Genomic DNA, 17387 nt, shown 5'->3' with positions numbered 1-17387 from the left:
CAAAGCAATATATACCCATGGTTTCCAATAGCCATGGGATTCTGCAGGTAAGACTGAGATATACCTGAAAAACCAGCCACTTGGCTCTGTGGCTTAGCCGGGCTTTACCATAACCAATTGGCCCACCATCTTGTTATGGCTAATGCACACTCTTTATGGTCAGTTATTTGTGCCACATTTATAAAAAGTCACACAATTTTTGCCACATATTTAGTCTATTACTTCTTTCTTGAAATACCCCCTCCCTTTATTACAACAATTCATGCAAGTGTTCTAAAACATGGGTTTGATAAGTCTCATTCAAAAAGCCCAAAAAGTTGTTGTTTCCCACTAAAGTGAGAGTATGCATGAATGACCATCAGTTCAACTCATTTGGAGATACATGGGAGATTGGTGAGTCATATCAATATAAGGGTTTTAGCTAGAAACTGTTTTAGATTTGTCTATGAGTCCTGTTTGGCATTGATCCACTCCATTTAAGTGGAAGAGGTTGCGCTTTGTTACAAGAGGTATTACATAGACATACATGGTGCATTTGTCAATGGCAATTATCCTGTTAGTGTAGTTGAGTTCTATTGATGATAACATCCATAACACCATACAGGAGTTATATTCTACATATCACTAGGATCCATAAATGTAATGATATTAGCTCTGTTAATTATACAGTTCAAGAAACTCCAACAGAAGTCTAGATTGAATCATAGACAATCTCTTTAAGAAATGTGCTATATGCAATCTCCTACTGTATGTCTATTTTTGAAGTCATTATGATATTATACAATAAAATATACTGCTCAAAATGCCTACTTATATACAGTATTCCTTTATGAAAAGCATTCGCTGTTCTTTACATGGCATTCCCTGCTGAGAAAATCACAAGTCTAATATATGTTCCTACTGCTGCCCTTCTATTATTAGTCAGTGCGTGTATACACTGCAGGGCTGAACTGATTGGACATCTGTAGAGCTCCGTGAATATATGACATGCCTCATACACTAATCCTCTGGATTCTGAGTCGTCATCATGTATCATGTATTATGAAAAGAGCAGCTTGTGTTACCAGCATTAACATTTATTTAATTGCATACCTGCTGTTTTTCTTTTCAGACGAGCCTTTACTAATTTAAAATCTCTTTTTATGTGCACTGTGTAGTGGGAATACTCCTATATCAGTATGGGGCACTAATCTGGACATTATAAGAAACCCCCAAATAAGGGCCAAGTTTAATGGAAAAGAGCACATCAATGTAAGTGGTTCACACAATACATTATGTTTTGTATATCTTTTATGCATTTCTGACCTATGTTGATGTCACGTGTTAGTGGTGGTTGTCTTACTATAACATACTGTCCACCAATGTTATCTGCTTAACACAATTGAAGCATAGAAAATACTTGATACCATGATACCATTTTACCATTTTAATGTTCATTTTAAGTAAAAAAGGTTTTACTGGTGTTTAAAGTTGAGAAGTTTTCAATATAGAATCTATATAGACAAATGAACTGTATGCACATTCATGACATGGTGAATCATCTGTTTAAATGTATTCCCACATCATTCAGTGGTGCCTATAAACTATGGGGGAGATTTTTCAGAAGTGTCTGAGAGCAAAACCAATCATAGCCCAGTTTTCATTTCATAATCTGTTGTGGGAAAATGAAAGTTTAGCTATGATTGGTTGCTATGAGAAACTAGAATAGTCTCGCCCACAGACATTTTTTGGACAGTGCCAACATATTTCACTCCTCTTTATAAATAAGGCCAATGCATATACTGAAAATAGCAATATGTAGTAGTAATATAATTTTTTTTCTTAAAAAATAACACTGAAAAAGGAAGGCGTATGTGCACTTTAGAAAAGGAAATGAGCCCTAGATTCAACAGTCAAAGCAAAGTTTTCTATCCCTATTGTATGAAACAGATTGAAGGCTGTCCTGGCTTACAAAAATGTGCCTTTTAGCCCAAAACATTGTCATACTTGTTGATGGACTGTGTTTAGTTGCAGTTCAGTCAGATGTATTTGATCCTTACATAGCAGAACTTTTCTCTTATCTCAGCCCATGAATGTGCTGTATTTGCTCACTCTGACAAAATTGCTGCAGAAGAGATATAAGATAGTGTCAGCACATTGTACTTTCATAAATCAGCTTTATTTACAGTAAACTGTCCTTGACAAATAGAATAATTCAGAGAACGGGAATTATTTTATCCCAGAAATTGCATGTTTACCTTATTATTCCCCAAAGTTGCAGCCCAGTGATACACGTACAGCGACACTGGCTGCAGCTGTGACAAGCTATAGCCATCAACTGGCTGCAGCAGCATGTCCCATGACAAACTAACAGAAAAAATGAAAATATTATGTTACTAATGATTCTGAAAATGAATTATTCATTCATCCTGTCTCCTTTATACATTGTATTAAAACTTGTCCAATATATCTAAACAATGCAAAGGTTTATCATTAAATTGAATGACAAACTCATGATATCAATAAAAGTGGCTCTAAAAGATACTCCTTGTAATGCACTTGGCTGGACACATGTAACAGAACGAGCTATGAAACTTAGTCATAGAAAAATAGCTGCAAAGGCTTTCACCAGAGCTGCCTTAAACTATGTACAGATGTGGCATTTCTCCTTCTCAGTCCCTCACAAAGGATTATAGTCACAGTAATGAAGGCCATTAGGATGCTTTGTATGTCACATCTGGCTTATCACTCTCCTGACACGTGAGCCAAATGATTTTATGGCCGGGATGATTTCTGCTGGATCGATTACAGCTTAATGATAATGCATCATCTCTCCTCTCAAGTGTTGGATGCATACATATATACAAGTGATTAGGGATTAAGTGAGGAATTCAGAAGAATTTCCTATGAATACTTTCATAGAGTCTACAAAGTAATGGCCTCTTGATTAGTTGACTCTTTATTGGCCAAACAGTATACAGTATTTATATATTGTTATTTGTGAGTTCACTTATAAAAGAATATAGTAGATGAATTTTATTCAAACCTAGGAGTGAATGAAATCTTGCCACTGTATGAGATGTTTGGAGTCCATTATTGAATTTGATGGATCAACCTATCAACCTATAAGAAAGACAACCCCTAACAGATTACTGTTTCCTTTTCATCTACCTGTGTAAAATGAGTAATCAAATAATCGCCTAAATAATATTCACTCTACAGAGTTTTTTAAATAAACAACAAAAATATGTTTTACAATTGATTATATATTATGTTACTAGAAGGTTTAACTGTTCAATCTAAATGTGCCATGTATGGTCACCAAAGAGCCATGCTGGCAATAATATAACCCTTCTGTGTAACAATTGTGTAACAAGATAGGGGTCACCATAAATCACATGGATCCAAATGCTCCATCACAGGCTACACAGAAATCCTATAGCTATGGGAGGTGGGAGAAATAAGTCATTTCAGATTATGTAGATCTTTCCTCAATAGGGCCGGTTTAAGGATGATGGAGGCCCCTGAGCACAAATTGGTAGGGGCTCAGTTTGTGCCCAGTTTTTCAATTAAGTAAACGTTGCTACTCAGAATTAATGTTGCTTCTCCAGAGATCCCAGAAAACAGAATTTCCCTCAAACAAGTTTTTGGCTCCAGGTTGAAAGGATATGTGTGATATGTGCATCCATTCCCCATTCCCTTTAATGGCCTCTGCTGTGCTTATATGTCACTCAGCAGGATGGAAAGATCTAGCTTGCTGCGTCTTTCCATCCTGTATTTTCCACAGGATAAAAGGATAAGGATGCCTGTGTCTGCCAGTACATGTATGTATACATTCGGCGTATATGGCAGGAGCGTATATACCAAAAATAAGATAAATATAGACTAACAGAGTAACATTCCCAGTGGCATATTGCTGCAGTCTTATTAATGCAGCCTTGTCCTCACAAGTAGTTTTGTGTCTGAGTCATTTCATCAGATCTCACAATGGCTCTGATTTAAGAGTATCTTGTTAATCTTCAATGGTTTTGTGCTGAGTGACTTGTATTGTATTACTATTATAAAGAAAGATTAATTAGACTAAGGTACAGCTCTAAGAGTATTGGACAGGGAAAACCTAGAACAATGTGACACATTGGGCTTAATCGACATTGTGAATGTGGATCATTATTTAACAGCATCAAATCTGAATGATTGCATTTTATTGGAAATTGTGATATAAATTGTTATTGACATCCACTTATTATCCATGCGCAGATCTGCACAGTGCTGAACTCTACAGAGATGACTTGTCAAGCACCAGCTGTTTCGGTAAATTCTTACAACCAACCCGATGTCACAGAGCGACCAGAGGAGTTTGGCTTCATCATGGACAACGTGCAGACATTACTGGTCCTCAACAAAACAAATTTCACATATTATCCAGATCCAGTGTTTGAGTCTTTCAACCCTTCTGGGATTTTGGAACTAAAGCCAGGAAGCCCCATAATATTAAAGGTAACTAGAATGGCTCAGTCTTTACCTCTTCAGGAAAAATGAATTTTTTTATTTTTCCATTTACAAAGCTTTATGAGTGATTTTTGTCCATTGGAGATATTGGACTTCCTAGCTGCAGCATGTAATAGTCTGTGCAATTTACTGGGAGGATAAAGAAAATTCAAGATGGTGAAATAGACAAAAAAGGCAGCTTCACCATTTTCCTATTCTGTCTTTTACTTTGCCATCCAAATGAAACATCTCCTTAAATCTTTAGATAAGTATGATTATGGAGATACCAAATTTATATATTTTTTGGCAGCACCATATTCTGAAGTGTCTTTAATTTAAAATATTTAGTTTTTTTGAAGCTAATTGAGGAGTCATTTTATTTTTTCATTTTCACAGATTGGGCATTTTGGAATGTGTGGATAATTAAAGGGGTTATCCGGGTTTAAAAATCTTTTTATGGCCGGGCTGGGGAGGGATAGTTAAACATAATAAACATGAACTTACCTCTTCCGGCGCCGCCGATGTCCCGCGTCGCGGTCACTTCGATCCGTGCCCCTGTAAACAAACAGGGGCACGGAGGCCACGCACAGGGAGCTTCCGGTCCGCGTTGTGGACGGCTCCTCCCATCCGTCCCTATCTCTCAGCGTTGTAAGCGCTGAGAGATGGTGCGCATGGGAGCATCCGGCCGGCCGGAAGCTCCCTGTGCGCCGGTGTAATGAAACCGGCGCACGGAGAAGACGGGCCGCGGCGCGGGACATCGGCAGCACCGGAGGAGGTAAGTGCATGTTTATTGTGTTTAAATAGCCCTCCCCAGCCCGGCCATAAAAAAATGTTTAAACCCGGATAACCCCTTTAACCTTGATTTTATTTGTTGATTTCCTTTTATATTCATTTTAGAAAAATCAAGTAGTTATTAGCAGGTGTCTGCTGTATAAAGTTGTCTGCTCCAAGGTTTCTTGGAGTAGCCCATGTGCAAAAATGGATGTAAGCTTTGAAAAGCTGGCCTGGCCTTACCAATCCATAGAAAGTCAAATCCCAAGATGAAGCAGCATTCCTAAAAAGATAAGTTTATTCTACCTAATATAAACTGCAACATTTCACCCTCTCAATTAGGGGATTCTCAAGCAGTTTACATTTGGTAGAATAAACATATCATTTTGGGATTTCTGCTTAATCTTGGAATTTGTCTATCTGCTATATAATACATCAGACTCTTGCAGTGTATGGAGATGGATTATTCTGCGAGCCCCCTCCATACTGGCTTCATTCCTCAGCAATATATACTAATGTGCAACTTAGAGTTGTCAAACATGTCTCCTTTCTTTACTAATTAGTGCCACAACTAGAATATAACACACTAAATGTGTGCCACTTAGCTGTAAGGTTTGTTTAAAAGTCTTAAATCTTACATATTCTCTAGCAAATAATCCAGCAAAGCATAATAAATTTGAATTCATTGATTCAATGGCAAAGTCATCTGAAAAATGTCAGCCCCGGACAACGTGTTTCTTTTATCTCTATTAAACATCTGTATTTTTTATGAGTCTAAGGTCTTTTGGCTTGCCGTTCTTTTATACCTTAATACACAGGAAAATATTTCTTTACAGTGAAATGCTTTAGATAACAATACTGTAATCAAGGTTACATATTTTCGACCTTCCTCCAGAATTAATCTATGGAAATGAGATTAATACATATCTTGTAACTATATATATATTTGCTTAAACATTCGTAGAATAGCTTTCAGCTGGTGACCTAAGATCACCCTCTGGCATTAATACTCTCATTGTCCAATGTTGCTGTAGCACCCACCATGTGGTATTTACACCATATCCCGTCAGCGCACAGGAGAGGAGGAGGGGGTGAGTGCTGTTTGCCCCATCCCTCTGCATAGAAAAAAGTAGGCTCTATCCTTTTGCGGCTCAGAATGGTGAGTGCTTTTTGCGCTCACCATGCCGAGCCCATGTGCCATGGCTGTCTATGAGGGACACATTTGTGTGAATGAGCCCTAAGTCAGTATTTTAAACTCCCATAAAATATGATGTATTCCTATTTTTTTTTAAGACTGAACTTCTTACCTTTACACCATCTACTAACCAACCAAACCCTGACCTCTCCATTTCGGTCTGTGGGATCACTATAAGACAGGGCAGCAGGCTCGCTGTCTTGGGGTTGTGCTGGACTCAGGACTCTCCTATGCACCAAATATTCAATCTCTTGCTTGCTCTTGCATCTCAGAAACATCTCTTAAATCCACACTTTTCCTACAATTGGAACCTTTAACATGCTAATTGTTGCTCTGATTCACTAGACTATACAAGCTCTTATAACTCTTGGGTCACCCCCTTCATCCTCCTAGACTATAAGTTCTTGCGACCAGGGTCCTCACTCCTATTGTTCCATTTGAATGTTTGTACTCTGTAATAAGTCAGTAATTGAATGAATGGATTTTTTTTCTTTGACTTTTTATAGCATTGTTATAGTTATTTCCAATACAATCTATTTATTAAAGGAAACCTAACACCACATTAGAACCCCCAATCCCTCAAACAGTAACTTGTTCATGTTAGTCCACCGGAGGTCTTTTTATATTTTTTCACTGTTGCATGTCCAAAGAAAGTGCTTGTATTCCTTCTTACGATGCAGTCAAGGAGTTGGGGAGCTCGACCAAGCAGTCAGACAACCCCACCCTCTGACTGACATTTTCACTGTCCATTCTGCCTTTTGCCATCATTTGGCACCTACTACAATTCCGTCTTTTCATTTATTTGTTTATTTTTGCAATTTCAAGTTTTAAAATGACTAAACCGCAAAGGTAAAAAATCAAAACAAATAAAACAATAGTCAAACATGTGGCATTGCAGAGCTTCATCCTTTTAAAGGAGAACCATATCTGAACCCACTATTTGAGATGTAACACTAAACATATAAATCTTTACTTTCATTGCAGGGAAAGAATTTAATTCCACCGGTTGCTGGGGGCAATATGAAACTAAAGTATTACATGTTCATTGGGGAGAAGCCATGCACAGTAACAGTGTCTGATGTCCAACTACTGTGTGAGTCCCCAAACCTCACTGGTCGCCACAAAGTAATGGTAAGCACTTAAGTGGCCATTATATCCATATATTCAATATTATTTATATTATCTATATAATAATAGACATCTGTAAATATTGTTTTAGACAAATGATAACAATAATATGTGAACAATTGTAGATTTTATTCAGCCACAACTTTTGGATATCATCATTTTAACAAAAGCTACCTTCCAAAAATAAGTGGGTGGTCTCGACTGTTAAAGGAGCTTTCAGCAAATAAAAAAATTGCTTCTTGATGTCATCTGTACATCAATGTGATTCATTGGTCAGTTCTGAAACACATAGAAATCACTAAGACATATTGTTTTAAGTATGCCATTTTACTTTAGTTTAAGAGAAGAGAGAAACCTGTCAGCTCCCATACTTCAATTTTCTATTTAGTTTTTGGAACATACTGTTGATGTTTTTGTTTATCAGACATTGATGAAGCTTAAAAAGAATCTTGCAGGTATCTCTATAGTTCACATCTTTTCTGTTTCTGAAAAGTATTACGTTATGTAAAATAGTCAAATCTAGAAGTAGGTCATTAATTTTATATTTTTAGATATTTAATATATGAAATATGTATATAAAACATGTCAAAATGGAAATTAAAGACAATAATAACGTATATTGTTGTTTATGTACGTGTTTTACACTAATGTATCTCATATTTTAATTACACTTATCATTACTATAACCTAATTTCTAAGTTCCTCCTTAGCAGTTAGTGGGAAGACCTTCTCCGGCTTAGGTTAATACAAATTTTATAAACCCATTGAGACTACATTATACATAATATGAAGATAATAATATTAAAACAAAATTAATGACTTTTATTAATATGACACACAGCATTCAATGCGAGTTAAAGGTTTGACATAAAAGTAGATATAAAACCATTGGTGTGCCAAAGTGCTAGCTGCAAATCAAAGACGACAAGGTTATCTGTTAGAAATACTGGTAAAGGGAAGACAGATAAATCTGGACAGATTTCAGCTTACTTATTGTATCTTGTCTCTGATATACAGCCTCCCTGTCATATCCGTCCCAGTGACTTTCTACTATTGTCCAAAGGCCAAAGCTGATTTAATCCAAGAAGTGCTAGAGGACAGCTGAACTTTTCTAGTCAGCTATAAAATAGTCTGGTTGTATCTTGATAAATTATATAGAACATCTGCAGATCATTTAGATTGTAGCACCTGAAAAATAAGCTCTTTCCTGCAGATCAGTCCATGATTTTTAGCAGTTGTCCATATGCATTTCTTTTTACGAAAAAAATCAAATAAAAAAGCTAGGTATCACAAGAAAAAAAATATTGTATCTGCACCTTGTGTGTTCTGCTGTTTAGTTTTTTTAATGCTTGTTCAAATAATCGAGTATAGTGGTATCAGTGCGTGTCCTTGTACCATAACGATACTATAGTGTACACTTTACTGTGTTGTTATTGTGTTCTGTACTGTGTATCACAAGAAGTACAACAGGTGAACACAAAAAAGCTAAAGAGATGAGTCTTGATCCGCATAATAGTAATTCAATACGTTTTATAACAATGCAAAAATGTGTAAAAGATGTGTCTTATTGGTTACAAAAGCAATGGCCTACATTCAGGTAGTGTGAGTTCGCATACTTTTTTAGTATTTAACTATAGTAAAAAAGCATTGCTTTCTATGGTTTATACCTTTAGTATAAATAATGTTTCTCTGTAATAAATGTAGTAACCAAAGGATTTTATCACAAAATTTTACCCCTATTCAAAAATTTATTGACATGTAATTGAGCATTTTGCTTCGAATGATTCTACTTGTTCTTTACTTAAATCAGTTGAGAATTTGCAGCAAATCAGCATGTACAGTGGGTACAGAAATTATTCAGACCCCTTTACATTTTTCACACTGGTTTCATTGCCTCCAATTGGTAAGATCCAAATTTTTTTTTATTTTTTGCTCATTAATGTACACTTTGCACCCCATCTTGACAGAAAAAATAGAAAATGTAGATATTTTTGCTAATTTATTAAAAAAGAAAAACTGAAATATCACATGGCCATAACTATTTAGACCCTTTGCTCATATTTAACTCATGTGCTATAAATTAGAGATGGTTCTACTTCTTCATTGGAGTCCAGCTGTGTTTAATTAACCGGTTAAGGACCAGGGCCTTTCCTGTTTTTTCATGTCCATTTTTCACTCCCCACCTTCAAAAATCTATAACTTTTTTATTTTTACACGTAAAGAGCTGTGTGACGGCTTGTTTTCTGTGTAACAAATTGAACTTCATAGTGATGGTATTAAATATTCCATGCCATTTACTCGGAAGCGGGAAAAAAATTCCAAATGCAGTGAAAATGGTGAAAAAATGCATTTGCGTCATTTTCTTGTGGGCTTGGATATTACGTCTTTCACTGAGCGCCGCAAATGACATGTCTAATTTGGGTCGGTACGATTAAGGGGATACCAAATTTGTATAGGTTTTATAATGTTTTTATACAAACCTCCTGTACAAAATAATTTTTTTGATTCTGGCGCTAATAACTTTTTTATACTTTGGTGTACGGAGCTGTAGGTGGTGTCATTGTTTGCGAAATTTGATAATATTTTCAATGATATCATTTTTAGGACTGTACGACCTTTTGATCACTTTTTATTAATTTTTTTATATTTTCCAAAATGGCAAAAAAATGTCATTTTTGACTTTGGACGCTATTTTCCGTTACAGGGTTAAACGCATTGAAAAAACGTTATCATATTTTGATAGATCGGGCATTTTCAGACATGTCGATACCTAATGTGTTTATAATTTTTACTGTTTATTTATATTTATGTCAGTTCTAGGGAAAGAGGGGTGATTTGAAATTTTAGGTTTTTTTATTATAATTTTTTTTTTTAACTTTTTACTATTTTTCAGACTCCCTAGGGTACTTTAACCCTAGGTTGTCTGATCGATCCTATCATATACTGCCATACTACAGTATGGCAATATATGGGGATTTTCCTTCTCATTCATTACAATGTGCTATCAGCACATTGTAATGAAGGGGTTAAAACGAAATAGCCTCGGGTCTTCGGAAGACCCGAGGCTACCATGGAGATGACGTCACGGGGAGCGGCGATCCCAGGTAAGATGGCGGCGCCCATGCGCCGCTATCTTTTTGAGGCTGCCGGCAGCTTTGCCAGTGGCCATCGCTGTAAAAACACTGTGTGAAAACGCTGTGTTACCGGTAAGCCTTTGCTGCAATATGCAGCAAAGACTTACCGGCTATGGAGAGGGCTCAGCCCGTGAGCCCTCTCCATGCAGCGCGACCCGACCGCCGCCGCCGTGAATACACGGCGGGCGGTCGCGAACTGGTTAAACAGATTGGACTTGATTAGGAAAGGCACACAGCTGTCTATATAAGACCTCACAGTTCACAGTGCATGTCAGAGCATCAAGAGGTGAACTGCTCAGAGACAAAATTGAGGCAAGACTCAGATCTTGCCTAGGTTAAAAAAACACTTCTGCAGCACTCAAGGTTCCTAAAAGCACAGCGACCTTAAATGGAAGAAGTTTGGGATGACTACATCTCTTCCTCGACCTGTCTATCCAGCCAAACTAAGCAATCATTGGAGAAGAGCCTTGGTGAGACAGGTAAAGAAGAACCCCATGATCACCTCCAGCAGTCGGGGCTTTATGGTAGAGTGTGCCAATGGGAGCCTCTCCTCAGTGCAAGACATATGAAATCCTTCATACAGTTTGCTATAAAACACATGAAGGACTCCCAGACTTCTAAATGGTATGTGTGGAGAAAACCAGGCACTGCTCATCATCTGCAATCCCAATCCCAACAGTGCAACATGGTGGTGGCAGCATCATGCTATGGGGGTGTTTTTCAGCTGCAGCAACAGGACAACTGGCTGCAATTGAAGGAAAGATGAATGCAGCCAAGAACAGAGATATCCTGGATGAAAACCTCTTCCTTAAGGTTTTCCTCTGGACCTTAAACTGGCCCTAAGCACACAGCCAAAATAACAAACCAGTGGCTACAGAACTGTTGACCACTCTTGACTGGCCCAGCCAGAGCCCTGACCTAAACCCAGTTGAGCATCTCTTGATAGACTTGTAAATGGCTGTCATCTAACATTCACCAACCAACTTTAAGGAACTGAAGAGGATCTGTAAAGAAGAATGGAAGAGGATCCCCAAATCAAGGTATGTAAAACTTGTTTCATCATTTTCAAGAAGTCTCATGGCTGTACTAGCTGAAAAGGTGCTTCTGCTCAATACTGAGCAAAGGTTTTGAATACTTATGACCATGTGATATTTAATTTTTTTTTTGTTTCATAGCAAAAATATCTGCATTCAGTTTTTTTCTGTCGAGATAGGGTGCAGAGTGTACATTAATGAGTAAAAAATTAAAGGTCTTACCAAGTGAAAGCAATGAAACAAAGAGTGAAACATTTAAAGGGATCTGAATGATTTCCGGACCCACTGTATGTAGGGAGAATGTATTTAGAATGAAAACAGCTCACGGAAATTTAGAAACAGTGTAAAATCTCAGCAGGTGTAACTGAACCTGTCTCTTAATCTCCCTGAAAATTCTAGTATGTATTTATCAGTAAGAACAATGTAGGTGATCTGTGACACATTTTGTTAAGCTCTAGGGATTTTGCTTGGACTATTGACGTAGCAGATAGTTTTGTCATAACTGTATTCCTGTGGTTTTTGTCAGCAGTGGACTGCAGGGGGCTTAGTCAGACAGCTTCTATTAATCTTATCTATTACTTGCTGCAGTAAAATCCTTGTACAATATTGTTTGTATTAGTTGGTAGTTAGGAAGAAGAAAACATCATGCCTTGCTAGCATGTCATAGGCTTCAATAAAGCAGTTAATAATCCTACGGCTGATGACATGATCCTATCAGAAAAGGAGCATTGACAGTATATTATAAACATATTATGTAATTTACTCTTTATTCACATATGAAACAGTATAGCACATGCAGTAATGTTCCAGTGGCATTACTAGCATTTAACACACCAGAAGAATTATAGATTTGGTAGGTGATATGATCTGTACTTCATTAAACTGATAATTGCTGTGAATTTAGGATTATGCCTTTACATTAATCTTTCTTCTATGTAAAATTTCCCTGTAGGCGCGTGTAGGTGGGATGGAGTTCTCTCCTGGCATGGTGTACATTACTCCAGACAGTCCTCTCAGTGTACCAGCCATTGTCAGTATTGCAGCAGCTGGAGGACTACTAATAATCTTCATTGTGGCTGTGCTCATAGCCTACAAACGAAAATCTAGAGAAAGCGACTTGACCCTCAAAAGGTTGCAAATGCAGATGGACAACTTGGAATCCAGAGTTGCACTCGAGTGCAAAGAAGGTAAGACAATTTGATGTGACTTGGCTTCCTTCAAATTTTTATCTTACATATTGCTTTAACATGTCCTACCTAGTGGGGTGGTTTGACTTGTTAGCTTGAGTTAAATTAGTTCTCTCAAGACACGTCAATTGATATTCTTCCTACTGTCCAATAGTATGAACGCATGGATATATTATTTAGCCCTTGTGCAGAATTACAGAAAATACTGAAATATGCAGTCCCTATTAGTCTTTAGTATGGCAAGTAGGGACCTACTGGAACACATTATTGTGCAGACTGACTTAGATGAATATTTACAAATGTTTTTGCCCATAGAATGTGGCCTACCATGTACAATTTTGGGCATTTTTGTAAACGAGCTCATGAAGAAGGTTTGGCTTAGATTGGTATGATTCCATTAAAGGAGAAAGCAGCTTTAAGGGCAGTTTGTTCTTAAGTTGAATTTGTATGTAAGTCGGAACTGTATATTTTATAATTGTAACCCCGACAAGAATTTTTTTGCTCTCTGTGACAATTGGATTTTTAAAAAAGTTGGGTTGTTATAAACATTACTAAACATAATAAACATTAAAGCTTCATTACATGCATCTTTGATAACTGTTATAGCTGTTTATTGTAGCCTAAGACTAAAGTACAGTAAATTACCAAAATCCAGAGGTCCGTTTGTAACTAGGGGTCGTCTGTAAGTCAGGTGTTCTTAAGTAGGGGAACACCTGTAAATGCGACATTTCATGTAAACGCTTGACACAAACTAGGCTTAAAGGTCTATGTGCCAGATACATCATCCAGCGTACATTATCCTACATATTATTTTTCTATTTTATCCTGGTTTTGATGGGACTGATCTCATGGAAGCAAGATCGCCATGATAAAATGATGTGTTATACAGCAGGAACAGACAGCTGCCCATGACATGCATTCTCACTACTGGCCACTATAAAGGGAAAGAGTATTTTTGCACTGTAGTATGCTACAATATTATGGGGGGTTCCCTGTTATTTCATAGAACATGATTTAATTACATACTGTTATACATGTTACCTTGAACTGTAAAATGATTATCATAATAAACTGTATTCTGTGCAGCACACTGGTATTTTGAAGAGTTTTATTCACCCATACTGAGCTTAGTAACTCCCCCACTTACCAAGTTTATAGGGGGCTCAGTACCCAGCTGTAAGTATTTTAAAAGCCCCATAAGAGTTTAATCGCCTTCATAAAATAAAGTCTCCATTTCCCTGCCATTCTTTAATTCCCAGACACTTTATTATTTCTAAACATGTTAGAATACTGACTCTGATTGGGTATTTTACGTCATTGAAGTCAAGGCACATGTTGAATTAGTTTCTCTGAAAGATGTAACGAAAATGTTTAACAAATACATATTTTCAAAATGGGTTCAATGTGACGACCTTTAAGTGTTTCAGCTAAAGTATTTTATTATTATTCCACAACCTGTTTTCAATTTGATTTTCAACGTTATTAGCGAGAGTAAAGCTAGCAATAATGTGTTGTCATGGCGACCCGGTGTTGGGGAGGTAGGAAAGGCTTTCCATGGCTTTATGGACACTGTGAAGGTTACAGTGTTAAACCCAGGAACTCTGTGTATTTTCCCACATATCCTGCTCGTGTTTTGCTTTTTCTGTCCTTTCCATCAGTCACTTCATTTCTCTTTATTCCTCTCTCACTCTGTCTCTGTGTCACTATTACCTCCCCCCTGTATTTTTCTACCTTTCCATCACTGACTATTCTCCTTTGCATTACATTTCATAGCACTCTAATTTTCTTTTATATTGCTAGTGTTTAGCTGGATTTTAAAGGTAGGTATGTGACAAAATCATCAACACTGGAACATTTCAGCATTTGAATAAATAAAACAAATCTGTAATGAATTATACAACCCACAGAGTCATTTTACTGTGTACTCTATTAGATCTATGTGAGTCTTTTCCTATTGCATATGTGTAATTTTATTTATAACATCCATCACAGCCCCCAAAGAGGTCTATAGCACCTGGTCATGGTGCATTAAACAAACAGTATCTCACCACTCCACGAGCTAGCCGTTCTAGCATATCCTATACAGACAGCCCCCTACTTTAGAACACCCGACTTACAGAGTTACAAATGGACCTCCGAATTTACTGTATTTTAGCCTTAGGCTACAATAAACAGCTATAATAGTTATCACAGGTTTCTGTAATTAAGATTCATTGTTAATCCTGGCTCTTACGACAATCAAACATTTTATTTATAAATCATGAGCTATAAAATACATAAACTATATTATAATCCCACCATCCATCCCCCTACCCACCCCGCGCGCCCACCATGCTCCACGACCCATCATACCCAAAATGGCATGCTGGACGGAAACAGGAATCAGCTGAAAAGAGCACAAGGCTTAGTAAATTCCACCCAATTTGACTTTTAACAATGAGTCTTTCTTGTCTTTTAGCTTTTGCTGAACTACAGACAGATATCCATGAACTGACGAGTGACCTGGATGGAGCTGGCATTCCTTTCTTAGATTATCGGACATATACTATGAGAGTCTTGTTCCCTGGCATTGAAGATCACCCTGTACTGAGGGATTTAGAGGTATATTTATAAATACAATCTGAATGAATACACTAAAACTATAGATTAGATATTAATAAATGTAGATTTCTGTATGGTGCATAGAATGAAAATGGAAGGAATAATGATAAATGAAAAAGGTGATAAATGATATGTGTAGCATGAAATACTTTAATCAATTAATAACACACAGTAATAATAAGAGCAATAATTGACCATTGACAGTCACCCCTCCCCTCTTTAAATAGTAACTCACAGACCCCAAGCAAAATACCTTTGAGAAAATTCATGGCCAGAATTCAAATAAAATCAGAATTTCTATTGAAGTGGAAATGAATATTTTGGTGACCCATTGGAGTGGCACACATTGGCTCTTTTTGTTCATACAATTAGATGAATATTTTCTGAGACAGGTCATTGGTCAACAGTGTTCATAACATGAAAACTTATTTTTCTACCTGGAAGTGGACAAAGATGTGCAATACATATTATGTCTATATTTGCAATTCTTTGTTGAGTGCTGTAATATTCCTCATAATAACATTCACACGTGGTATGCCCGCTGTGTGGGCATACCGCCGTGGGCTGGAGAGGAGGAGGAGGTGACCCCTCCTCCCTCCATAGAGAAAAGCGGCACATGGCCACACACTCGCCAAAAGATAGAGCATGCTCTATCTTTTTGCAGTGTGCGGCCTGGATCGGGGCCACACATGTGTGGCACCGTATCCCGGCCGTGCCGCTATTGCTGTCTATGGGGATGTACATGCGGCCGCAAATTTGCAGCCGCATGTACGTCCCCACAGACGGCAATATGAATAAGCCCTAGGTCCATTTTAATGTTAATATTACTACAGTAGTTTGCAATTTTCAAACAGAGTAGTGTGCTACCTTTATCTATTTATGAAAGCTGGGAGACCTAGTTCATCTATGCATCTTACAGGTTGCCTTTTATTGTCAATGTATTGGCATCATGCAGATATTAATTAATCAGTTCTCTTTGCTGTATTATTAACATCACTAAACCCCCCATTTCCCAGTCAGAGCAAATGAATGGAAAGGCCAAAAACCAAAGTTTGAACGCCCCACTTTCTGATGGCCAATGTATCTATAATCTGCTTGTATTAAAGAACATAGACTGGAAAATATTTATAAATACTACTGAGCAACTCTAATGGAAATAATTTTGTTACAGTCTCCTGCTAATTACCTCACAGTAATTAGTACAAACAAGAACACTTCCCTGGAAGGAATGTCTTTTGAAGTTAATTGTTGGAAAAAGGCTCCTCTGTAAATTCCAATGTAGACAGGTTATGCAGCCCACTCAATTTTTGTATATTTTCTAATTACAGTAGGTTACAGCAGTCTTGTACTGAGCAGGAAGGAACCTTTCCTGATAACCAAATGCCCCTGCTTCTTTTAAATCCAAAAGAAGTTTACTCAGTTGTTTATGTCAGTATTTCCATAATTAGCTTAGCTTTTTAGAAAACATTAAAACAAAAAAAAAAACATCTGGAAGAGTAAGGTGTAATTTATCAAGCAGATATATTTGGTTGGCATCCTAAAACAAAGGTGCAGTAACTAAGACTGCTTCTCTAAGGAAATGTTAGCTTAATGGCAATAGATTAGGAAAATTTATGTCCATTGCCATTAAGATGACAGATCCTGTCTTACAGCTAAGGATACTTTATTGATGTGAAAAAATATTTTTGTATATCTTGTGTTATTCTATGAGCAGGGGAAGTTTTGGTAAAGTGTTAAAAAGACCCATACTCCTAGTAAAGCCTATATAACAAAACAGTTATTTGATCATAACATAGTAATCTGGTCACAGCTAGTCAAATCTGTATGTTATTGCAATTTCTTAAAAACTTCTTTCTGGCCTAGGGTAACA

At 37.1% G+C, this 17387-nt stretch overlaps 1 protein-coding gene across 1 annotated transcript in view; it reads left to right on the top strand.

The window, feature by feature from the left end:
- PLXNA4 (plexin A4) overlaps positions 1-17387 on the top strand; it is a 467309-nt gene that overhangs the window by 391814 nt on the left and 58108 nt on the right. The window contains exons 17-21 of the mRNA XM_072147475.1: positions 1158-1251; positions 4237-4476; positions 7418-7564; positions 12682-12916; positions 15375-15517. Coding sequence (XP_072003576.1) covers positions 1158-1251; positions 4237-4476; positions 7418-7564; positions 12682-12916; positions 15375-15517 — 859 coding nt within the window. The remainder of the gene's footprint in view (positions 1-1157; positions 1252-4236; positions 4477-7417; positions 7565-12681; positions 12917-15374; positions 15518-17387) is intronic.

The sequence above is a fragment of the Engystomops pustulosus genome, chromosome 4 (assembly GCF_040894005.1).
Source record: "Engystomops pustulosus chromosome 4, aEngPut4.maternal, whole genome shotgun sequence".
In the NCBI taxonomy this organism is placed as follows: Eukaryota; Metazoa; Chordata; class Amphibia; order Anura; family Leptodactylidae; genus Engystomops; species Engystomops pustulosus.
Note: the sequence above shows the minus strand (reverse complement) of the source record. Positions and strands in the feature narration are given on the sequence as shown.